This window comes from Ochotona princeps, chromosome 7, assembly GCF_030435755.1.
Source record: "Ochotona princeps isolate mOchPri1 chromosome 7, mOchPri1.hap1, whole genome shotgun sequence".
NCBI lineage: Eukaryota > Metazoa > Chordata > Mammalia > Lagomorpha > Ochotonidae > Ochotona > Ochotona princeps.
The window spans coordinates 40,577,683-40,600,264 of NC_080838.1; the positions used below are offsets into that span (position 1 = coordinate 40,577,683).

General features: G+C 37.2%; 1 protein-coding gene across 1 annotated transcript in view; it reads left to right on the top strand.

The window, feature by feature from the left end:
• The window catches only part of COL25A1 (collagen type XXV alpha 1 chain), a 460,541-nt gene that overhangs the window by 323,367 nt on the left and 114,592 nt on the right, over positions 1 to 22,582 (top strand). The window contains exons 8-9 of the mRNA XM_058666694.1: positions 18,864 to 18,923; positions 20,476 to 20,583. Of these exons, the coding sequence (XP_058522677.1) occupies positions 18,864 to 18,923; positions 20,476 to 20,583 (168 nt within the window). The remainder of the gene's footprint in view (positions 1 to 18,863; positions 18,924 to 20,475; positions 20,584 to 22,582) is intronic.

The window sequence follows — 22,582 nt, forward strand, 5'->3', positions numbered from 1 at the left end:
GCATGTGCCAACAAGGTTATAGTTCGAGATATCACAAATTATGTGGAAGTTTTTTTAGAATAGACTCACACCCTTGGTTAAAGTGGGAGTAAGGAATTTTATGTGTTTATTTTTCTGTTATTGAAATGTATGCACTATTTTGTGTAGCCTTTCCTCTGCATTTTGAAATAATAATGCTCAATGAATATAGTTTTTAATGGTAGCCAGTGGGTCCTATTTTGGTAATTAATAAATTTTATCTTTCTAAAATTAGTTATTGAAACTTTAGTATTTAATGAGTCAGTAAAATCTGGTTCTTAAATTTCTTTTGAAAAAGTGAATTGTTTTTATTATTTAATTTAGCTAGTTGGCTACGGATAATGGGTCCATTTGTTGATTTGGGTATCCTTTTTGTTGGTTGGGCCAATTATGTGTCAATTTTGTTTGTGAAAAAAATGCAAAAAGCAAGCTCTCAATTCATTGATGTTTTATGTAGTTCTTATCATTTCAAGTTTATCTCTTCTCTCATTCTTCCTCCCACTTTTGGATTTTTTTTAATTTTTCTAGATCCTTGAGATGTACAGTTAGATCACTTATTTGATACCTCTTCAATTTCCTGATATAGGCACTAACTGCTGCAAATTTCCCTCTTCACACTTCTTTTGCTGTATCTCATAAGTGCTCATCTGTTGTGTTATCTTCATTTGTTTCCAGGCATTTTCTGTGTCTCTTTTATTTCTTCTATAATGCACTGCTCATTCAGGAACATATTACTCAGTTTCCATGTATTTGCAAATTTTATAGCATTTTTAAGTTGTTTATTTCCAGCTTCCTTCCATTTTCATCAGAAGAAATAGTGTAATTTCTATTTTTTTGATTTATTGAGACTCGATTTTAAGTCCCAAAACATAGTCTATCCTAGAGAAAGTTTCATACACTGATGAAAACAATATGTACTCTGCAAATATGGGATGTAGATATTAGTGAGGTCTATTAGGTCCCAGTGTAGATTAACTCTGTTGTTTCTATGTTGATTATCTGTCCTGTTGATACATCCACTGATGAAAGGGGACTGTTGATGCCCTCCCCACCTCCCGCCCTGCTGCCATCATTATTGTATTGAAACCTGTTTCTTCCTTTGGATCCATTAAATTTTGGCTTAAGTGGCCAGGCATCCTGGCATTGGATGCATATGCATTTCCTGTAGTCACATCTTCCTGTTGAATTGGTACTATCATCATTACACAAAGCCCTTCTTTATCTGTTTGAACAGCTTTTGTGTTAAAGTCTGTTTTGTCTGATATTAGAATGGCTAGTCCTGCTCATTTTGTGCTTTCTGTCAGCATGGAATACCTTCATGCTCTCTTTCAGTCAGTGTGTATCTATGTTGATAAGATATGTTTCTTGTGGGCAGCAAATAGATTGATCATGTTATCTAGTCCATTAAGCCAGTCTATATCTTTAATTGGAGAATTTAGGCCATTTACACTCAAGGTTATTCTGCATAAGTAATGAGTTGGTTCTGCCTTTTTTCTGTAAATATTTCTATTGTTTTCTTTTGTATTTTTACTGGGACAGGTTTCTGCCTCCACATTCTTTCATAATGATAATTATCTTTCTGTGTTTCTATGTATAGCACACCCTTAAGTTTTATTTGTAAGATTGGCTGAGTAATGACAAGTTCTTACAACTTCTTTGTATTTTGGAAGGTCTTCTGCCTTCACAGTTTTTCTTTTAGGACTTCGACTATGTCTTTCCATTCTATCCTAACCTGTAGGATTCCTGATGAAAAATAAGCTGAGAGTCTAATTGGAGAGCGCCTAAAGGTAATCTGACATTTGTCATTTTAGAATCTTTTTCTTCGGCTTTAATGTTTAAAGTTGACTATAATGTGTTGTGGTCTTTTCTGGTCTGATCTTTTAGGAGTTCTGTGTTCTTCCTTCAATTGGATGTCTCAACTTTTCTCCAAATTAGGGAAGTGTTCTGCATTATTTCACTGAATAGCCCTTCCAACTCATCCCCTCTTTTCACACCTTCAGGATTTCTTGAGACATGTTTCTTAGGTCATTTGACAGTATCACATAAACCACAAACACTATTTTCAGTTTTCCTATTTTCTTCTTCATTTTTTTGTCCAGGTTCCAACGTGATTTATGCCATCAGTAAGCCTTTTTGTTTAAAGTTTTTAAAACAAAAACTTTTTTTTTTAGTCATCCCAGTTGTATACAAAACAGATTAATAGAATAATAATGTAAATTTAATTACATATATTTTGTTGAAACCACATGATTTTCTTTATAATTATAGGGAGCATGTTCCAAAAGTTTATTGTCTCTGATATATTTTTTCTTCTGCATTACCAAGTCTGCTATCATCTCATTCCATTGTACTTTATTTGACACACTGAATTCTTCATTTCTACTACTTTAGTTGATTTCCCTTCAGTATCTCTTTCTCCAAGCAAAATTTCTCATCCATGCAATACATGGATTTCCTTTATTCATGTATTTGCTTTTATGTGTCTTTGAGTAATCTCACAATCATTCCTTTGAATTCCTTTTCAGGCATTTCACCAATTTCATTGTCTTTACATTCAAATATTGAAGATTAGTTGTATTCCTTTTGGGGATTCATATTGTCTACTTTCTTCACGTTTCTCATATTTTTTTCATTAACAGATGAGTCTATTTCGGTGCAATTTAAAAAATCATGCATAGTTTTTTATAACAATTTTATATAAACTTGTTGAAGATACTGTTATAAGGAAAACCTGAAGTTTAAACACAAATGTGCTGTAGGGCTGTTCTCTACACTGTTATAAAAGTTAATTTAAAAGTTTGTCAACTGGTTTAAAACTAATGTTTTAAAAAGGGATTTATTTGTTTATTTGAAAGAACAATGGGAGAAGAAGCAAGCAATGTATCTTCCATCAACTAATTGACTCCAGTGCTCACAATAGCCAGAGCTGAGCCATGCCAAAGCCAGGAGCCAGAAACTCCATCTGACTCTCCCACATGGGTGTAAGGAACCCAAATACTTGGACCATCATCCGCGGCCTCCCAGATGCTCTGTTTCTCGTATTTCTTTTTAGGCATTTGTGGAGGCACTTGTTGGTGTTCTCTGATGGTTTTATGTTTAAAATATGCCTCTGTGGGGTTTAGTGTTCGCATTTTCAATGGATAGCTAGAGGCATGTGCTAAGTGAATCCAAGGAACTCCATTCAGTGCCTAAGGGTGGGTCAAGATTTCAGGGTGACACCCACGTTGGGGGCATGGTAGATCTCTGTTGTCACCAGGAGTAAGAATGTGATCCAGTTGGCTAACACACTCATAGATTGCTTCACCACCTCTCTGCCAACAGGACCAATGCCTGGTGTGAGACCACAGTAGCCACATACCACAACCATACACATGTGTGAACCACACAAAGGATCTGTACAGTTCTCAGTGCGCACAAGGAGCACTTGGCAATGGCCCACACCAGTCATTAAGGAAACTCTGAGCCTCTGAGGCAGGACCCAGTGATTGCCTAGAAACCTCATCGACTTTTGTTGGCCCCCACACTCTGCCAACCCTCCAGGCTAGAATCAGAATCAGTGGAGAGTACAGATTTATCCCTCCGATAAAATCTGCTAGTCTCACAACCCCATAAGCCACAGACTAGTTAAATTCTCAATTTTCAATTACGATTAACACTAATACCATGACAAAATCAGCATATTGTTTCCCCACTCAGACGTTTTGGATATCCATCAATTCAGTCTGGTTGTTTTGCATCCGGTTTCCAATATGAGTTATGCTATCTTTCAGGCTTTTTGCTTAAAGTGTGTTGCGAATACAAGAATTTTTTTAAAATTTGCATATTGTATACTTAACAGATTAATAGAATTCATAATACAAGTTTAGTTCTGTATGTTTTGCTAAACCCAAATGATTTTCCTTATAATTCTGGAGGGCACCAAAAAGCTCATGAAAATGGACATCATATTTAACTGTTTTTCTATGAATATTTGAAGAACCTTTGTATGTTCTGTTTCTATTAATTTGATTTTTATTGTTCTCAGTTCATGGAAGCATCTGTATATATGTTTCTAACAAAATTGCTCTGATGGTGCACCAGTAAAGTACAAGTTCTTGAATTCTTAGAAATTTCTATAGCTGTACTGACATCTTAAGAAAAAGATAATCATATGTAATCTTATGACCCTTTTTTTTTCTGTTTCTTTTTTGGTGCAGAAGTAAATTTGAACATGGTTTCTCTGAGTGCAACATATGCAAAATTGTTTAGGTGGTTAAAAAGAAAAATGATACAAAAAGCATTCTGTAAAGTAGATTATATTTTCAATCGTGGAAAATGATTGTGTGTTGTATGCATCTGAAATATTTTTATGCTGTTTTAAACTGTTAGGTAATATAAGCAGTAAATTTTATCTTTCTTAGAATTAAAAACTCATCTTTCTATGCTAACAAAGATATCTAGATAAATCTTTTTAAAAGATTTTTTATTATGCTTATTGGAGAGGCAGAGTTATATAGTAAAGGAGAGACAGAGAGTAAGATCTTCCATCCACTGGTTAACTCTCCAAGTGGCCACAACAGCCAATCTGAAGCCAGGAGCCAGGAGCCTCAGTTTTGGGCCATCCTCTATGGCTTTCCCAGGTCACAAGCAGGGAGCTGGATGGGAAGTGGAGCAGCCAAGACATGAACTGGCACCCACATGGGATCCTGGTAGTTGCAAAGTGAGGATTTAGCCACTAGACTACCCTTCTGAGCCTTCTAGATAAACCTTAATTGTTACAATTTTAAAGAGTAGTGAGGGAGAAGATAAAAGTAGGAGCACTTCACTTCACTACCAAACTTTCTCTTCTAACTTCGAAAGAAGCCCATTTAACAGGTAACTAATTGCATTAAAACTGCTAAATATATCCTAACCTTAAGGTTTCTGAATTCTTTCAAACCCCTCCAGGGAGAAAGAGCTTTTACAAAATAGACTATTATTGTTACAGGCAATCCTAAGAAGTACAAAGCAGCTAACTCATTAATTCAACTATGTTATTGCTCCTTCTTTTGAATCAGCAATACTATTCTGTACTTCCTGTCTACTTAGTTTCAATCTTGCCTTCTGCATCTAGTCCTTTGCCACATGACAGCCTTTTAGTGTGTTTGTGTGTACACTGGAGCACAAAGTTAGAATAAACCTTGGATGAAGGACTTTAGCCCTTCCAGTCCAAACTCTTCTGAACTCAAGCTACAACACTCAACAAATGCTGACCTAGCATAAACAATATAACTTGTGATGGTGGCAGTTACGTCCTACACTCTGTTTTCAATTTTGGGCCTAATTAACTTTTGTTTTCTATCCAGTCTTATGCTTTCCTGCTACAAACGCATGTCCTACTTCTATTTCACATAGGATGGTTTTTGGCCTCTTGCTGTCCTGGTTGTTCACTTAACATACTGCTCTCTGTGTTTTCCTTAAATAAAAATGTCCATAAATTAAGTATGTTAATTCAGGTGTGCATCATGTGAGAAAAATGGAATATACCCTATCAATTTTTGTTAACTCAGCCTGGAATTAGGTTAGATTTAAACAACATTAACAGTCATACTATAAGTGTGTATACTTATTGTCTAGTTTTGTTTTAAACTTTTACTATTAGCTGTTCATTGTTGTATTTATAAAACTTACTTATTGGATCCACATGCTGTTCCTGGGTTCCACTGCCATGTTAGTATATTCTCAACGTTCTGTCCCATAGAGATCCCTTCTGGATTGTGATTGTCCAAATATGTGTCTTCTTCCCAGTTTTCTCCAGGTCTGAGATAAAGCATAGGGATAGAAGACATATATGAACAGAAACATCCTCAGGCCCAAAGTTTGAGAAGACTAATCTGATTCACTGACATAAAAACTAATGAATCAGGATGGAGATCCTGTTAACCACTCTTATATGGGCAGTCTGGGTTCAGCCAGTTAACATCCACTGTTTTCAGTGTTTCAAATTCACAAGTTTCTGTGTAATATCCAAGTGTGACGCAAAAAGCTTTCACCTCTTGCTGTAATCCAGCAACATATATACTTGCATTTTCTAATAACCCTTTTGAAAAAGGAAACAAATACTTTTAAGCAATATCTCTTTTGTGAATTTTCACCAATAATGAATTTGATAAAGATATATTTGAAGAATTGTTTAATAAGGATTCTGGTCTTGATTTGGGTCAGCACAAATTTTACTGATCTGTCAATATTTTTGCTGCAGGATCTTTCTTCCTTGATATTTTCTTCTATGACTTTTCACATTTCCAATAGTTTCTGAGAACTAATCTGGATTGAATAATTGGGGAACGAATATTCCTAATTGAGAAAGTTGTTTCCTTAAGCTACTAACATTTGTGGCAATTTTTCTATTTTTATTGCAAAGTCAGATTAACAGTGAAAAGCAGAGACAGAGAAAGAACTTCTGTCCACTGGTTCACTCCCTAAGTGGCTGCAACAGACAGAGCTGAGCTGATCCAAAGCCAAGAGTTTCTTCCAGGTCTCCCAGGAGGATGCACGGTCATCAGGCTTTGGGCCATCCTTTACTGCTTTCCCAGGCTGCATAGAGGGAGCTGGGTGGGAAATGCAGCAACCTGCTCATGTGGGATTACAGTCCATGCAAGGCAAGGACTTTAGTCACTAGGCTACCACTCCAGGCCCCGTGGCAATTTTTAATCCAAGTAACCATGTTTTTGTTTTTCTTTCTGTTTGACAAAGAATTAGAGCATAAGTACAACCAATTGCTATTACGTTACTACAGTCAACCTTTCATGTTTTACTCTCGGTTGATTGGGAGAAAAAAGCAGCAGTCCTTTTTGATTGTTTTCCTCCTTCACGCTCTAATTGAAAATGCTGTTCTTGCTGCCCTTAGTTTCTCCTCATACCCAGAGGGAAAGTGCGTCTGACACACAGGTCATTATCATTCCATGCCACAGTCCTGTAGTATTCCTTGGTTTGGCTTTCAGTTCCCTTTTCCTTTCCTTCGCAAGATGATCACATTGAAGGAAGTTCTGCAAACAAATAGGCAAGTAGGAGGGAAGTCTCTGCTCTGATTTGTAACTTAAGTGCCTCATAATTCATAAATTGAATAATAATGCCAATGTAGAAGTTGACTCAGAAATCCTTGGTAAATAACTTTTCCCACTAAAATTGTTATCTTGTCAATTTCCACTCATTAATTTCCCCAGACTTCATCATTCAAGAAACATAAACGATTATACCATTAATGTTTATAAGGCTTCAGTTCAACTGATGTGATGTTGTAAAATATTCTGCCAAACTTGTTAGATGATAAATTGTCCTTCCTTCATTTTGTGCTCCATAATTGTTCCTGTCCCACATCACTAAGTTGGTTGGCTGAGAGTTCCTTATGAGAAAGTCAGTAATTTGGTTTCAGTATCGAAGCAATAGGCATACGCCTTGTAAATTTTTAGCCACATGTGGGAATCATAAAAGTTCTAGTTGATGAGGTGATAGAACTGGTACCTTATCTAAGTACCACAAATGCCACCTGTTTTTTAAAATGTAAACTTTGTTTCTTACGGGTGCTGAAACCAAAGACCCATTCAAGAAAAAAAGTAAGGTCTGTGAAATATATCTGTATTTTTTAAATTGGGTTGTCTCTTAGAACCTTGAAGACTTCAGAGAAAGTCTTTCCTGATCTTGATTAGGAATGTATTCAAACATAGAACATTGTCTTTGCTTTTTAATTTTGCTGATATCATTTAATATCTACTAAATTGAAAAACTGTGACGCTTTGAATTAATACAAGCAATCACAGGAAGAAAATAATCTCGATGTAGTGCAAAATCTTTTGAAAAACAAAATATCATATACGCTTGAGTAAAGGAAGTTGATACTATCAAAAAAATATATATAGCTCATGTTGAGCCCTCATTTTCATGACCTTTTAGGGCAATTTTATCTTGACTTTTTGTCTTATTAACTTAGAAGAATTTGGTATTTATACATATAAAAATTTTGAAGTATAACAATAAATATTATCAGTGATTATTTCAAATAAATTGTGTAAATAAGTATCAATTCTAATAGTATATACGATAAACATAGTGTGTGATCCACAAGTTACTATAAAAATGTATTGCATTTCATTGAACATTAAATACAATCAGAATATGAAAAAGTAGAAAGTTCATATTATGATTTCTAATACCCATATCATTATAGAATTTAGATTTAATTTCACAAAAGTCAGCAAATTCTGTAATGAGATTCCCAAAGGAACCATAATTTCCATATAAATTACAACAGCCTCTTTCATTAATACCTCATGTTAGGGGACTACTTCCAAATAGATCCATGACTATGGAATATGATTTTTCCTTTTCAAAACGAAGTTGCACGTTGTTCTGTTCTTCTCCTCCACCTAGAGGTATATACTTATATAATAGTTTTATTTTGAAATTTTTATAGGACCTGGAAATCAACACTCTAAATTACAACACACCATTGATACAGGCAGAATCTTTTCTCCAAATCTTAATACAGCAAAATAAAATTTCACCAGTTGAACCAAATGCTTCCTTTTCGAGGCAAACACTCTTTACATTTTTCTTATTTAAGAATCAGTGCCACTGGATCAGAGATCTTAAATTGGTGGTCTGTGGCCTAAAATCCTATCCTTGAGGATATTTTTATTGGATCATAAAATATTTTAAACTAAATTTGATTGCCAACACACATTTAAAATGTGAAGCATTTACTTTTTAGAAGCAACCTGGAATTCTGATATCTCCTGAAGCAGATGAAAATGTTTTTCTTGTGGGAAAAACAAACTGAGTAGTTAGTGCTTCTTTTTAGTTCCAGCTTCACCCTCCTATTAATACAGCCACATCTCACTTGATTTTGTGCTAAGCCTACTTTTTTATTTGTTATTTGCTGAGTCCTTGTCACTTGAAGTTACTCGTTATGCACAATGACATAAATTGTAATTACAAGACATGCAGACAAGCCTTCAGTCATAATTTATTCTCCAACCTCTTCTGGAAACATGAAGTTTCAAGAGTGCCATCAAACCAAAGTCTTACTTTTGTGTAATTGAACAGATAGGGAAAAAATGCTTTAAGATTAGGATATGGACAAAGGAATAGAAGAACTACTAGGGGAAGTACCTCGGGTAGTATCATTCCACCAGCATTACTCTCTGGTGAGCTTGTCCTGCATGATCATGTTATAAAGATAATTTTTGAGGAGGTCAGCTATCCATTGTAGCTGAATCCCATGGCAGCTGTTTTATGGTGGCTTCCAGCCATCACCTTTTCGGCTGCAACAACAACAGCAACAACAACTGTCACCCAGAATACAGATTTAAAGAATTTAGAGTCAACCCTTTCTAATGTCAAACACACACCCACTGGCTTAGGAAAATATCAGTAAGCCAGAACACTAAATAGAGGTTTTAGAGAACAGCAAGACATTTTTACTGTGCCATGCAGCATGAAAAAATGCACAAGCTGAACTCTTCTTACATTCTACTGAGTTAGTCCCTCTTCTTTGTTTAGGAATGGTTCCCCATCAGCTAATGAATTCTCTATTTCCTTGCCATTAATTGTTCCTGGTCTATGCTGTGCTTCTTTAAGATGTGGTCTGTTTCCTTTATTTAAAATGGATAGAATTTATTTGAGATGAAGTAAGCCCTTGACTTAGCAAACTCAAATAGGAGTGCCCTACATATACAGAAATGTAGATACAAAATCCCATTGTGTTGTGTTGCACTCCATTGTGACACTGCACCATTGCAAAAAGATTTCTTGAGGAATGAAAAGCTTTTCAAATTCCACACTTCAAACATTGTATGTCCAATGTGCATTGCATGAAATTCAGATGAGACTGAATGGAAGTTTCCTTTTAGATTCTGTTTTAAATGGAGGCCTCAGAAAATTATCATATGATGTTTGGTAATCAGAGTGATGTTCCAAATAAGACTAAGAATTCTTTTAAAAACTTTAAGAATTAACTTTTGAATTTTATTTGAAAGGCAAAGTTACAGGGAGACAGCCATAGAGATGTGTTTCATCCCTGAGTCATTCCCCAAATGTCCACAATCGCCATACTGAACCAGGACAAACCAGAAGCTGATAACACCTTGGAACTCCAGGGAGCTAGGCCAGAGGTTGGAGAATTGGTACCTGTGGCACAGATGTTAGCCTAACGCATGTGCCACAATGCTAGTCCTAAGAATTTTTTTTAATTTTGTTAAAGGAAGACATGTATTCTAAGACTGTTGGGGAGACCCCAGTGGCTATTTCACTGTGTCATAAAATAAAGAAAAAATATTCATAAAAAGACAGAAGTTTTGCAGGCTTTTTAGGCATTTATTTGAAAATTGTGCATACTAAATATAAATGCTCATGTTAAATATACCATGTAACATGATTACACTTGTTATAATTGATATCTAAAATTAAATTTTTTTAAGATTTATTTATTTTTTATTGTAAAGTCAAATATATAGAGGAGGAGAGACAGAGAGGAAGATCTTACATCCGATGATTCACTCCTCAAGTAACCGCAACAGCCAAAGCTGAGCCAATCCAAAGTCAGGAGCCAGGAACTTCCTCCAGCTCTCCCACACGGGTCCAAGGTCCCAAGGCTTTGGGCCGTCCTTGACTGCCTTCCCAGGCCACCAGCAGGGAGCTGGATGGGAAGCAGGGATGCTGGGATTAGAACTGGTGCCCATATGGGACTGTGGTACAAGGTGAGAACTTTAGCCGCTAGGCCACCAAGCTAGGCCCTAAAATTAAACTTTTAACAATTTTATTTTAATTATTATAAGCTAATGTAAATTATGATATATAATTCAGGCTGCCATATATGTGTGTATGTACCCATATACACACGTATCTATGGGTATACATATATGCATACCCATACACATTTATATAAAATCTGGACATTGCCCAAATACTATATGTTAAATAAATAGTATTGTTTAAAACCAAACTCACTGTGTTAAATTCAAAACTTACTCATCTTTCTATAATTTTTTATTTCTATGAAAAGCTCTTTGTTACCAATTTTATATGAGGCTTACAACCCTTTCCAGATACTCCAAGTGTGAAATTTATTTCAGAATGTAGCATTTTTAGGAATTGTAAGTTGATTTGTAGACTGGCATTTTGGCAAAATGTGTTAAGTTGCCAGCTACAGTGCTGGCATCCCATATGGGGAGTCCTGACTGCTCTTCTTTCAAACCAACTCCGTGCTAATGCAAGAAGGAAGGTAGCATATAATGGCCAAATGCATGGCCCCCTGCCACCCATCTCAGAGACCCAGATGGAGTTCTAGCTCCTGGCCTCTGCCTGACTTGGACAGAGTCATTGAAGGCATCTGTGGAATGATCCAGAGAGTAGAAGATCTCTTTCTGTCTGTACCTGTCATTCAGATACATAAATAAATCTTTTTAAATTTGTTCACATACTGCGTATTACCTGCCATCCATAGCAAAGCCTGAGCCTCTTTGTAATCAAAGCATCTAATTCTGCAGTGCTGCTTGTACGTATTCACACTAGGAATTTTTAGTGAGTATAAATAGCCTCATAACTGTTCAAGTAAGGTTTTACCACCACTCAAGTTTGATGTAAACTTAGTTTAAAAATGAAACTTAGGCTTATGGAAACATTTTCTGTTCAGAGATTTGGATTTTGGAATTGCAGATATGAGATCTCGGATTGTCCTTTGCCTTTTTAAGCTGTTTCTTCACAATGTTGCCACAGTTGCTTTCCCCAAGCCCACATATGGCAAGGTATCTTAATTATCTAAAGACCTTCATGGCTTCACAGTACTTCTTCCTTTATGCTTCCGTTGAGACCTCCCACCTCTATACCCTCTCAGCTTTCCCAAGTATTTCCCTAAAATATGTGCTTTATCTGAACGAAACTTGACTTCACTGGACATGCTAATCCATTTCCTTCTATATGAAACAGTTGAGACTGAGTATTTTATAACTACAAGAGATTTATTTAGCTCATAAGTCTGGAGGTTCAGGGGCACAATGCTGTCATCAAGTTGACTATAGGAAGGAGTTTGTGGAGAGTGGCATCTGAGAGACAGGAACACACACACAAGGCAAACAGCACAAGGTGAGACTGCAAGATGGAAAGAGACTGGGGAGGCACCAGGACCAGTGTTTCACTTAGAGGTTCATCACTTCTTACCATTGCAGCCTTGCCAACATATCCTTTCAGTTCACACTCAAACCATAATACCATGAGCACTTCCTGGGTATACATTCCACCTCTTTCCTGGCTGTGTTTCAGATTAGTAGTATTCCTCCACAGGGTACAAATCCACACTTTGTTTTAAAACCCCTGTCATTCTGGTTATCCTTCCTCACCCACCTCAAGTTCTAGCTTTATGGACGCCCTACTCCACCCTCAAAATAGTGTGCTTGAGTACTGCATGCCCTTTAATCAAGCACTAACTTGGTATAATTTCCATTTGAATTGATATTAATATGACAACTTCCCTCCCAACTAAATTTAACCTCCTAGAGCTCCTCCCACTGTAGTGTTTTCAGGAAATGTGCACTAACATGAAGGAATAAATGACTTAGCATCTCTTGTTCTTTTTGATCTGGCCTCCCATAGGAATCTCACACCTCTAGTCATTGCCAGTGCCTTTATCTTGATCTTACCAAAATAATGGACCAGGTCTGGGTCTCAAGGGAGAGTTCTAATTTCTGTATTCCAAGTATTGATTCAGGATGTCTTCAGGAAAGAAAAAATCAAATTTTGATTAGTTCTGGTGTTCATTTTGATGCTATTATTAGGCAGAAAAGATGTCAGTGACCTGTCAGAGTGGCCAGATACCAAGAAACTCAATAATTTTCACTTTACAAATCTCAGATGTGATGTCCTTGGAGAAGTCTGCCCTGACCAGAACTGGATTGGATTCCCTTTCCAGGCTTTCACGGGGCTTCTGTTAACAGTCACCTTCCTCAGTTTGGGGTCTGAATGAAAGCATAGAGCCAACCTAAAAGCTCATTGAGAAATACAACTTTGTGTTCTACAAAACCTTGATTTCTGAGTGATAGCCTTGACTCTTTGGAGCCCTCAGTCTCCTTGGCATTCCCACCCTTCCCCCTCCTAGAGGACTCTTTTCCAGTCCCTGGGCTTTATTTACCCGGTGCATAACTTTAGCTGGGGGGTTGCTTGGCCTCGCTGGACACTGGCTGTCAGTCACAATGGGTAGGACATGAGAATCTGCCACTGTTCAGACACGGGGTCCCCTAGTAGGGCTCCTCACAGTCCCATTGGTTTGCATGTGTTCCAAAACTCATTTATTCACCGAGTTGTGGTTGCCTTTCTCAAAGTGCTGCTGGGAAGCAGGCCTCAGGTCTCTGCTTTTGCAGACCAGAGGCCCTCCACCCCGCTTCTAGTTTAGGAGTGTCTTTCCAGATTGTTTGGACTGTTAGAAATGTTGGCAGCATGTTTTATTCTCCACTCTACCTTATGCCTCCTCAGAGGCAGTAAGCATAGAGCCAATTAAGAGCTCAGTTTTGGAGAAGAAAGAGCAAAAGAAACGGAAGAATGCGATGGAAAATAACATGGATTACGTATATCAGAACAGATCTCACCACACTTGCGGTTGCTTATTTAATTTCTACCTTTCTTTGTTTTTCTTTAAGCTCTGTAAGGACTGGGCTAAGGTGTATCTCATTTGTCTGTCTAATCTCAGTGTTCAAATATTGCTTTGCTTATGGTAAAATGTTTTAAAGAATAAATGAATCAATGTATGGCTGTGAAGAATTATGGGAGTATGATGGTTAAGAGAATAGATTCTGGAGCAGATGCCCTCACTTTGATCCTTGGTTGTGTTGCTTAAAGTTAGGTGGTCAAAACCTCCTTACAAGCTTAGTGTTTATAAAGCTTCAGAGTACTGCCTGGCACATAGAACCATCGTGTGTTTGTGTGTGTGTGTTGATCACTATTACCTCCATCATAATCACCAATGTCATTGTTCATCTCCATTATTAAGAAAACCTAAGGGGCTAGCATGGTATAATGGTAAAGGCATTACTTGCAATGCCAGGATCCAAAATTGGTGTTTCTTTCTCTTTCCTCTCTCTCCTTCTCTCTATCTTACTATAATCCTGACTTATAAATGAATATATTGATTTTTTAAAAAGAAATTCAAGGAAATAACTCCCCCCTTAATGTTCATTTAGACAGAATAATATTAATCTAATTCCCATAAAGGTGATGTAAATTAAATCAGGAAAGTTTTGTTTTGTTTTTTATCTTCCCAGACCATAATGCTGTTTTGTTTTTCTTTCTCATATCCTGTGTCTACTTCCCAGGTTTCCTTGGGTCAGGACAACATTTCTTGAGGAATCCTACTTCTCTTCATGGGGTTTCATTTTTTATTGGTCTTTCTTAGCAGTCTGTCTTTAGGGAACTCTTGGCAGTGACTGCTGGAATCCATTACTAGATCCTATAAAACAAGTAAAATTTTTTCACACTGTAGCTATCATTTAGTCAGTTTCTGTTACTTTGCACTTAGCAGTGTTAGGATTTATCTGCCATATTTCTATTTATTCTGTTGGAGTTTGTTCTGCTTATTTAATATTTTAGTAGCTGTAGCATATAATGATATTTTTCAATTTAGAAATAATTGTCTTTCTCTTTTATTTTATGAATGTATTTAATTTGTGAAGTTAATTAACCATTATCATTTATGTATAAAAAGATGAGTGCCAGGTTTAATTTTTTAAAACTTGTATTTATTTATTTTCATTTTATATGAAATGCAGAGGGATAGAAAGGTAGGGAGAAATCTTCCATCCACTGATTGGCACCCTAAATGCCTGCAATATTAAGGGCTGGCTCAGGCTGAAACTCCATTTGAGTCTCCTGCCTGGGTGCCAGGGACCCAAGTCCTTCAGCCATGATCTGCTGCTTCCAAGGTTGGTTGTTAATCAAGAAGCTACACTGAAAGGGAAGAAGCTGTTACACCAACCCAGCACTCCAGTAGGGGATACCAGCTTTGGAAACAGTGACTTAAGCAGATGTGCCAAGTATGTAGCCCTAGGCTTAATATTTATGATAGAAAATAATAGAATGAAACTTAGTGTGTCTATAAAAAGAAAACCTTGTAGAACCAATTGAAAACATTCAGCAACAGAAGGCTAATTCTTTCTGTAATTAATACTTCCACAAAGTTGTCTTTTACCATCAGTTACCAATTTTTATTTTCACAGGTTCCAATTCTTATGTTATTTAATTGGCCAAAGGATTTCTTCAGCTGTTTAGGTTCATGTAACCGATTTTTTTCTGTTCAGACAGAGGAGGTCTACCATATATTGCAATAGGCAATGATTCAACAGGAAATTTCTCTCTCTTAATTTCCTCTTTCTTTTTCCTTGTAATAGCTCTGATGTTAATGTCATTCCTTGCTTAAAGTTTGGTGTTCTACTATACTATTTCTCTATTTGGTCTCTCTTAGCTGTAAATAGTTTAATCTATATCTAAGAATACTTATCTTCATTTATGCTGCACACAAGCCTACTGTGATAGTTGTAATAAATGACACATATTGGACAGAGTCATGATTGTATAAGTTACAAGCATTTAAGCATAACTTTCTTCCAATATGCTTTGAGGTGCTTGATCCTTGATAGTTAAACTCATTGTGTATCTTTTTTTGTAGGTCTGTAACCTCCCTTATCTAATAAGTGAGTTCTCATGGTCAGTGACATTGTCCTGCCATATCCTTTTGCCACTAGGATCATTTATCCAGTATAATTGGTGAAGTAGTAACCAATGAAGCATGTGTATTACATCCTTTAATTACCTATATAGAATTTTTATAAGAAAATCTCACATGACCTTATAGACTACTTTGACTAAATGCAAATGTTACTCATTATGTTATAGTCATACAGCACCCCTCATTCATGAGCACATGATGAAACTTTCAGTAACATCTTGAAGCTATGTCCTCTGAGCATTTAGAAACATGTCTTATGAATTATTTATGCATTCAACACCTCTTTGGGGCAGGCTTGCATCCTTCTTAACAGAAGCTAATGAAGAGAGGGTAATGAGGTCCAAACATGAGTCCTGAGACATTACTTCCTTTATATTCCCTGCCCTAAGCCTTGGTGTTCTCAGGAGAAAAACACAGTTGCACAATGGAGTTTATGTCTGGGATATCCAGTTTTTTTTATCATCCAAAATATTCAAGGGTAAAGATCTGTGCAAATTATTTCAGTGTTTCAGCTCACTCCTGAACTGTTTCTCCATGTTTTTGGTAAACTTTTTTTTTCTACACCCACTCAAGCCATCTGTTTACCAGGCAAGTAAGACCAAGTGAAATATGTCTATTTCATTTATGTAGAGAGGGCTCTGACTAACGATATTGTTGGAGTGGGGGGAGGATTTCATAGTTAATGAAAAAGTGCATTTCTCTGTATAGACAGTTAAGGAAAGATGGCAGATGTGGCTACACAAGGCCACATCCTGGTGGTGAGGCCTCAGCGTCAGTGCTTCTCAGCCAGCACCCCTGTTCCCAGATTTCCCTGCCAGGAACAGAGTGTCTGCCTGTGAACTGAACATAGCTCCTCCAAAATCGGCTTAATTGCCATTATAAACTGATCATGTTTTTTAAATTCATGCAAATTTGCACCCTACCCGCACACCACATCAATGCTTGCCTTATATAAAAACATGGAGAATTATTTGCCTGTAATGAAAGTTTACTTTTCAGGAAAAGTGTTCTGTATCTCATACTACCTTTCAACACTCCCCAGGACCCTGACTAACACTAATAAGGTTGCTTTGATTCCATGTTGAAGAGCATGGAATCCAGGAGAGCATAGCCCAAGCTATACAATGTTTGCTTCATTTTTACTGTGCTACATGTAAACTCCTGAAATATTTTGGCCTATCACACCAGTGAAATCTTTTGAAAGGCAGCTGTAAACACGTCTGAATGACAATGATTGAGGAATAGAAGATCAGCTCCTTTTGGAGATTTTGTGTTGGAGGAAAATGTTCTGTCTGGGGTGAGAATTATCTGCTTCCTTCTTTAAATCTTGGTAACTGAAAACCAAACCACGAAGTTACAGTGCTTTGTGTGAACATTTAGAAAATATAATCAAACAGCAAGCTGATTATAATCTGATATGAGCATAAAAGTGATTTACTTATACATTCAAATTTCAAAACATTTGTAAAGTCTGCATGTGTGCTGTTAAAAAGTTTCTCATTTAAAATAATTTTTTGGATAATTCCGTTTCAAGTGACATTATGATTTATCGCCACTAGTCAAGATTCTGCTCTCTCATACACTTCTTGTTGGTATCTGTTTTTGTTCTTTGTTACATAAATATGAGGTTTCTATATAAAATTCTGACTGTGTAATACAGGGCTAATGAGTCGCAGATGGGAAGATGCTGGCACATTACCATCTAATAACATTTTAAACTCATATTCCATAGTACAACAAAAGCAAATTGTACACATCTGCTTTCCAACTTGCAGCATTCCTGAAAGTGTGCAAGGTCTAAGTGTAAAGGCCTTTTACTGAGAGAGAAGAAAAAGAGGACACAGGTGACCTCATAGGTGCTCAGCCACTTAATTGCCTTATCAGTGGGATGTGTCAAGGGTATGTGACTTCTTCCGCTCTCTTTCCTGAGAAGTCCTAACTCTAAAGATTCAAAGTCCAGGACTTCTGGGCTGGAAAAATGATTTTCCTACTACAACTCTAATTGGATTAGCTTTATTACAAAGGGGGGAACCCAAATAAGTGGGAATTAGGCAAAAAATCCTTCAAAACAAATAAAATTAAAAATTGAGAAATAATCTGGCCTTTACCAAAAGTTATCTTCCACATTTCCCTGAAAGAGGGAGAGATGTAGGGGCAGGCAGGATGCCTCCAGAACTTGAGCCCAGGCACTACTTTGGAGATTGTGTGAAGAGGATGTTCTATGTTTTGAAAAACTTATAGTAGAAGGCTCCAGTTTCACATGCTGTTAGCAAAGAAATGGAATGAAGGCAGGATTTCTCTCATTCCTACTCAATTGATAACCCAGGGGAGGATGTTTGTACAAGGTACTGCAGTACAAATATCTAAAACATCCCCCATTCCCTTTGGGTAAGGAATTCAAAACCACTTCTCTGCCATGAGGGGTTGTGTGAACTGTCAAGTTTTTTGGGGGAAAAGTTACGTGGCAGAAGTGATTACTGTAGAGTGCGACCATAAATCCCTCTGATATGAAATCAGCATTTTGTAAGAGACAGATTCCCACCAACCACCTCTGCAGGAATTCCTGAAATAGGAGAAACATGAAATTGGCCAGTTGATCAAAGAGAAATTTTGGAATGGTGGGTGGTAAAACTAGATTTTGTGAAGTCTATTGTGCTTATTCTGAGAGACTTCTGATAGCAAAATTCTGTTCGTTGTTGTTGTCTACAATGCATGTATTATATGTCCTGAACTATGAATAGAATGCCAATAGAGGGGAATTGTAGTGGTGCTTTTATGAGTGTGGAATTATCCTATTTTTTTTGTCCTAACACTTTGTAAGTAATTAAGGGTTCAGGAATGTTAAAAGCCACAAACTCTTATCAAAACTGTACTGACAGATCCCATTATATCTGCTGAAGGAGCAGTTGCAGCAAGTTCTCAATCTTACCATTCCCTGCTTTCAGACATGGTGGTTCATGTGGGGGCCCTGTGTGTGTAAGTTTGTTTATGGTGTGTCAAACAAGCCAAGACTTAAGCCAGGAGAAGGAAAGTTCCAAACTTGTTTTGTTTGTCCTCCAGTGAAATGTCTGTGTGACGTTTTGTGTTGTGTTGTTTTGGTGCTGTGCTGTGTCCATAGGGTCTGCCAGGCTTCCCCACAGTTGCTGCCCTGCACAGTAATCAGATCCTCACCGTCAAGGTTTGTGATTGACACTCGTACCTGCTCAGTCAGAGCTGCAATCAGCACAAGAGTGAGCAAGAACCTTTCAATTGACTTGCCCAGCACAGTTGTTTCCTCTTATCCTACACATCACGTGACTTATGGAAACTTGGAACCTCACACACATCAGTGAGGTCAAATACTATTAACAAGGTGTGTCCTGTGCCTATTCCACATAAGGATATTACATTCAAGCAACTGCCATGAAGACAGAAAAACATAAACATCTAGGACTCAGCCTCACCTCCATGATTTAATTAGCATGTAGTGTCATGCTTTGTAATAATTTTCTGGTTAACAAAATTATCCTGAGTACTGGGCATTGGCATTAGACATCAGCAAATTGGCATTCAAGTTCTTGCCACATTATGCTGGTTGACAGCCTGATGGAAATGGAACTGGCACTTTGTCTCTGAACTCTCTGCTCGGGGTGATCTAGCTTACCTGCTTCTGGGAATTTGCTACATTAAAATCAACCAACACTCGCACCATAAATGGTAGAGTGTAAAAAGCATTCATTTCTAATTTTGCTCTCCCTCTCCTGTCACAGAGTTCTGTATTTCAAGAAGAGTCAGAGGGTTTGATATCAGACACAAGTGCCAGTTCTCTTGCATTTAATGGTCATTATAAATCTAATATGTATATCTTTATTTCTTTCTTGGAACCTTCTGATGTCTATTCTTCAATTTTCTCATCTCTGAACTTCAACCTTTGACCTCACCTGACTGATCAGATGGTGTTTCCTAAAATCAATCATGGGTTTCTCTCTGCTGATCAGCAGCTCATTAAACGCCGCCTCATTAAGGTAGTGCTTATTCTTGCTGAATTCTGATTTCTTCTTTACATTCAGTTATTGCTCTGGGTACTATTGCTTTGCCATTTATCTCTCACGGTGGGGCGTGGTGGTGGGTGGGTGTTTATTTGGGAATATCCTGGAAGAAAATAGCATTTTGCAATCTGAATTTGTTAAAAAATATATGTGAAAATATCAAAAGATAAAGGCATAGAAAGCCTATTTATCTTTTTTCAATTTAAAAAAACTGCAGCTTATAACAAATCCAGTCTCTAGGCTCTCTAAGTTTGGTAATGTTTAAATTATTAAGCAATATAGAAGGAGCTTCAAATGCTTAATTTGGGAGGCGAGGAAAAAGTAAACATTTGTTGAATTACAAATGCAGACATTTTATTAAACAAGGTGAATATTACTGATGCAGCATTGTCATGGATAAAGTAATGCAGAAGTTTCTCGGGGGCTGTGGATACAGTGATAACATGCATACCGTTTCTGAGAGCTGTGAGTGCTGGTTCCTACACTGCATTGATTTTTAATAGCATCTACTCAGTTCACTCAGCAGGAATATGTATTCACTCCCCACTGGCAAGCAAATTGCTTGCAAGCTTCATGTTTCTGATTGTTCTGGTTCTTTTTTTAGTATAAATGTAGAGTTAGTACAAATTGAAAGAGTTGAAAAGAAGACCTGGGTCTTGATCTTTCCTGTTAACTGTTGGTCTGTTCTCATCTCCATCCCAGGGTGACCAAGGACAGGCAGGGCCTCCAGGACCACCAGGCCCTCCAGGCCCAAGAGGACCTCCTGGGGACACAGGGAAAGATGGTCCCCGCGGAATGCCTGGAGTACCCGTGAGTTGCTTTTTGGATCGGCTGTTCTCACTATATTTTTTTATTATATATATTTTTTAAAGATTTATTGATTTTTATTACAAAGTCAGATATACAGAGAGGAGGAGAGACAGAGAGGAAGATCTTCCGTCCGATGATTGACTCACCAAGTGAGCCGCAACGGGCCGGTGCGCGCCTATCCGAAGCCGGGAACCAGGAACCTCCCCCAGGTCTCCCACAGGGTGCAGTGTCCCAATGCATCGGGCCGTCCTCGACTGCCCTCCCAGGCCACAAGCAGGGAGCCGGATGGGAAGTGGAGCAGCCGGGATTAGAACCGGCGCCCACATGGGATCCTGGGGCTTTCAAGGCGAGGACTTTAGCCGTTAGGCCATGCCGCCGGGCCCCACTATATTTTTGTATTTTAAGAGCTGAGAACAGGGGTTGCAATGGGATGGAAGGGGTGGATGCTCAGGGGTCAGCTGAAAGGAGTAGGTTAAAAAAAAAAAAAGAGTATGACAGAAAAGCCCCCACGCTGAGCAGTGCACTCCCAGCAGCACTCCGCTTTACCACTCGATTGAGTACAAATCTGCGAAGACCTGGAGATGGCAACTAAGCTGTTTTTCAGGTAAGTACCAAGACGCTCATGACCGCAAATGTGTTCTATGTCTCCTCAACTGCATTCCTGACTCTGACTTTAGGAAAAGAAGTGAGAGATTAAAAGTATTTTGCAAAGTATCAACAGCAGAGAAAATAAGGTCTCATACTGTTTATTGAAAATAAAGAAATGTCCTAATAGTTAATTTCTTATAAACAGCTTGACTCTACCCCCCAAAAAATGCTAATAAGAACAGTAAACTTAATGGTTAAAATACTGATGGGTATGGTTTGGATATTATTTGTCCTTTGAATGTTAGACTCCCTAATGGAAATAATTGAAAACTAATCTCAATAGTTGCTAAGATCCGTCATATATCTGTACTGTGGTAGTACAGAGCACTAGATAAAGGATTGGGTTTGTTAGCAGCAAACTTGATGAATTTAAAGATGCATGTGAAAAAAGGTAACTGTTTTACCTCTGTTTTATGATTTTACAGGTAGAGATTAAGGTTTGTTGCTATGTTGAATTACTTAATTATTATGTTAAAATATTTTAATTGTCAGAGTATCACTAATGAAAGCTTTTATCCACAAAGTAGAAAACTTTGACAAGAGAAAGAAAATAAAAATCAACTAGAATCATTTATATTTTTGACATTCTTTCACATGTGTATACATACAGTCATTTCTTGAAGAGTTATTCTCTTTGGAAGAATATGAAATGTTTCCAAAAAGTTCATGGGAAATGAGGTTTATTTTAAGAAAAACTATAGATTTCTAAGTCTTTTTACAATGAAACTTATTTTTTAATTGCAGTTTTCCAAGAACTTTTTGAAGTGTCTTCATATTCAGTATTTATAACTTTTGTGAGAAAACTTTTTCATCCCCATTTCACTGTGAGATAATGACTATGAAATGGAAAATTAATCTGTGGCACATGATTTAGCAGTTGTTGGGCCTGCTTTCATGAAACCTTTGAAGTTAGTTGTTTAATTCTGAAACCACCTTCTAATGTCTCACTTTTTCTTTAGCTGTCAGCCCCAAGAGAGAAAAAGGAGAAAGGGAAAGAGGGAGGGAGGGAACTGGTGTAGCTTTATAGATACATACAGCTCTTCCATCAGCTTCTGTTTGCCAAAAGAAATGATATAGGTGTCTCTCAAAATGGGTGGCTAAACCAATCATAACGGCACAAAATTAAATCTTTGAACACTGTAATGTAACAGAAATCACAGTGAAAATTGCTTTTAACAAAAAAAGATTGAAGTAAGATTATGTCATCCCACAGATGAGTATCGTTTTATTCATTTAAGAAGCAAATTATGTTTTATACAAAGGATGTTAACTTTTTGAAACATTTTAAAGATTTATTTATTTATCTGAAAAACAGAGTTACAGAAAAAGAAAAAGAATTCTTCCATCTATT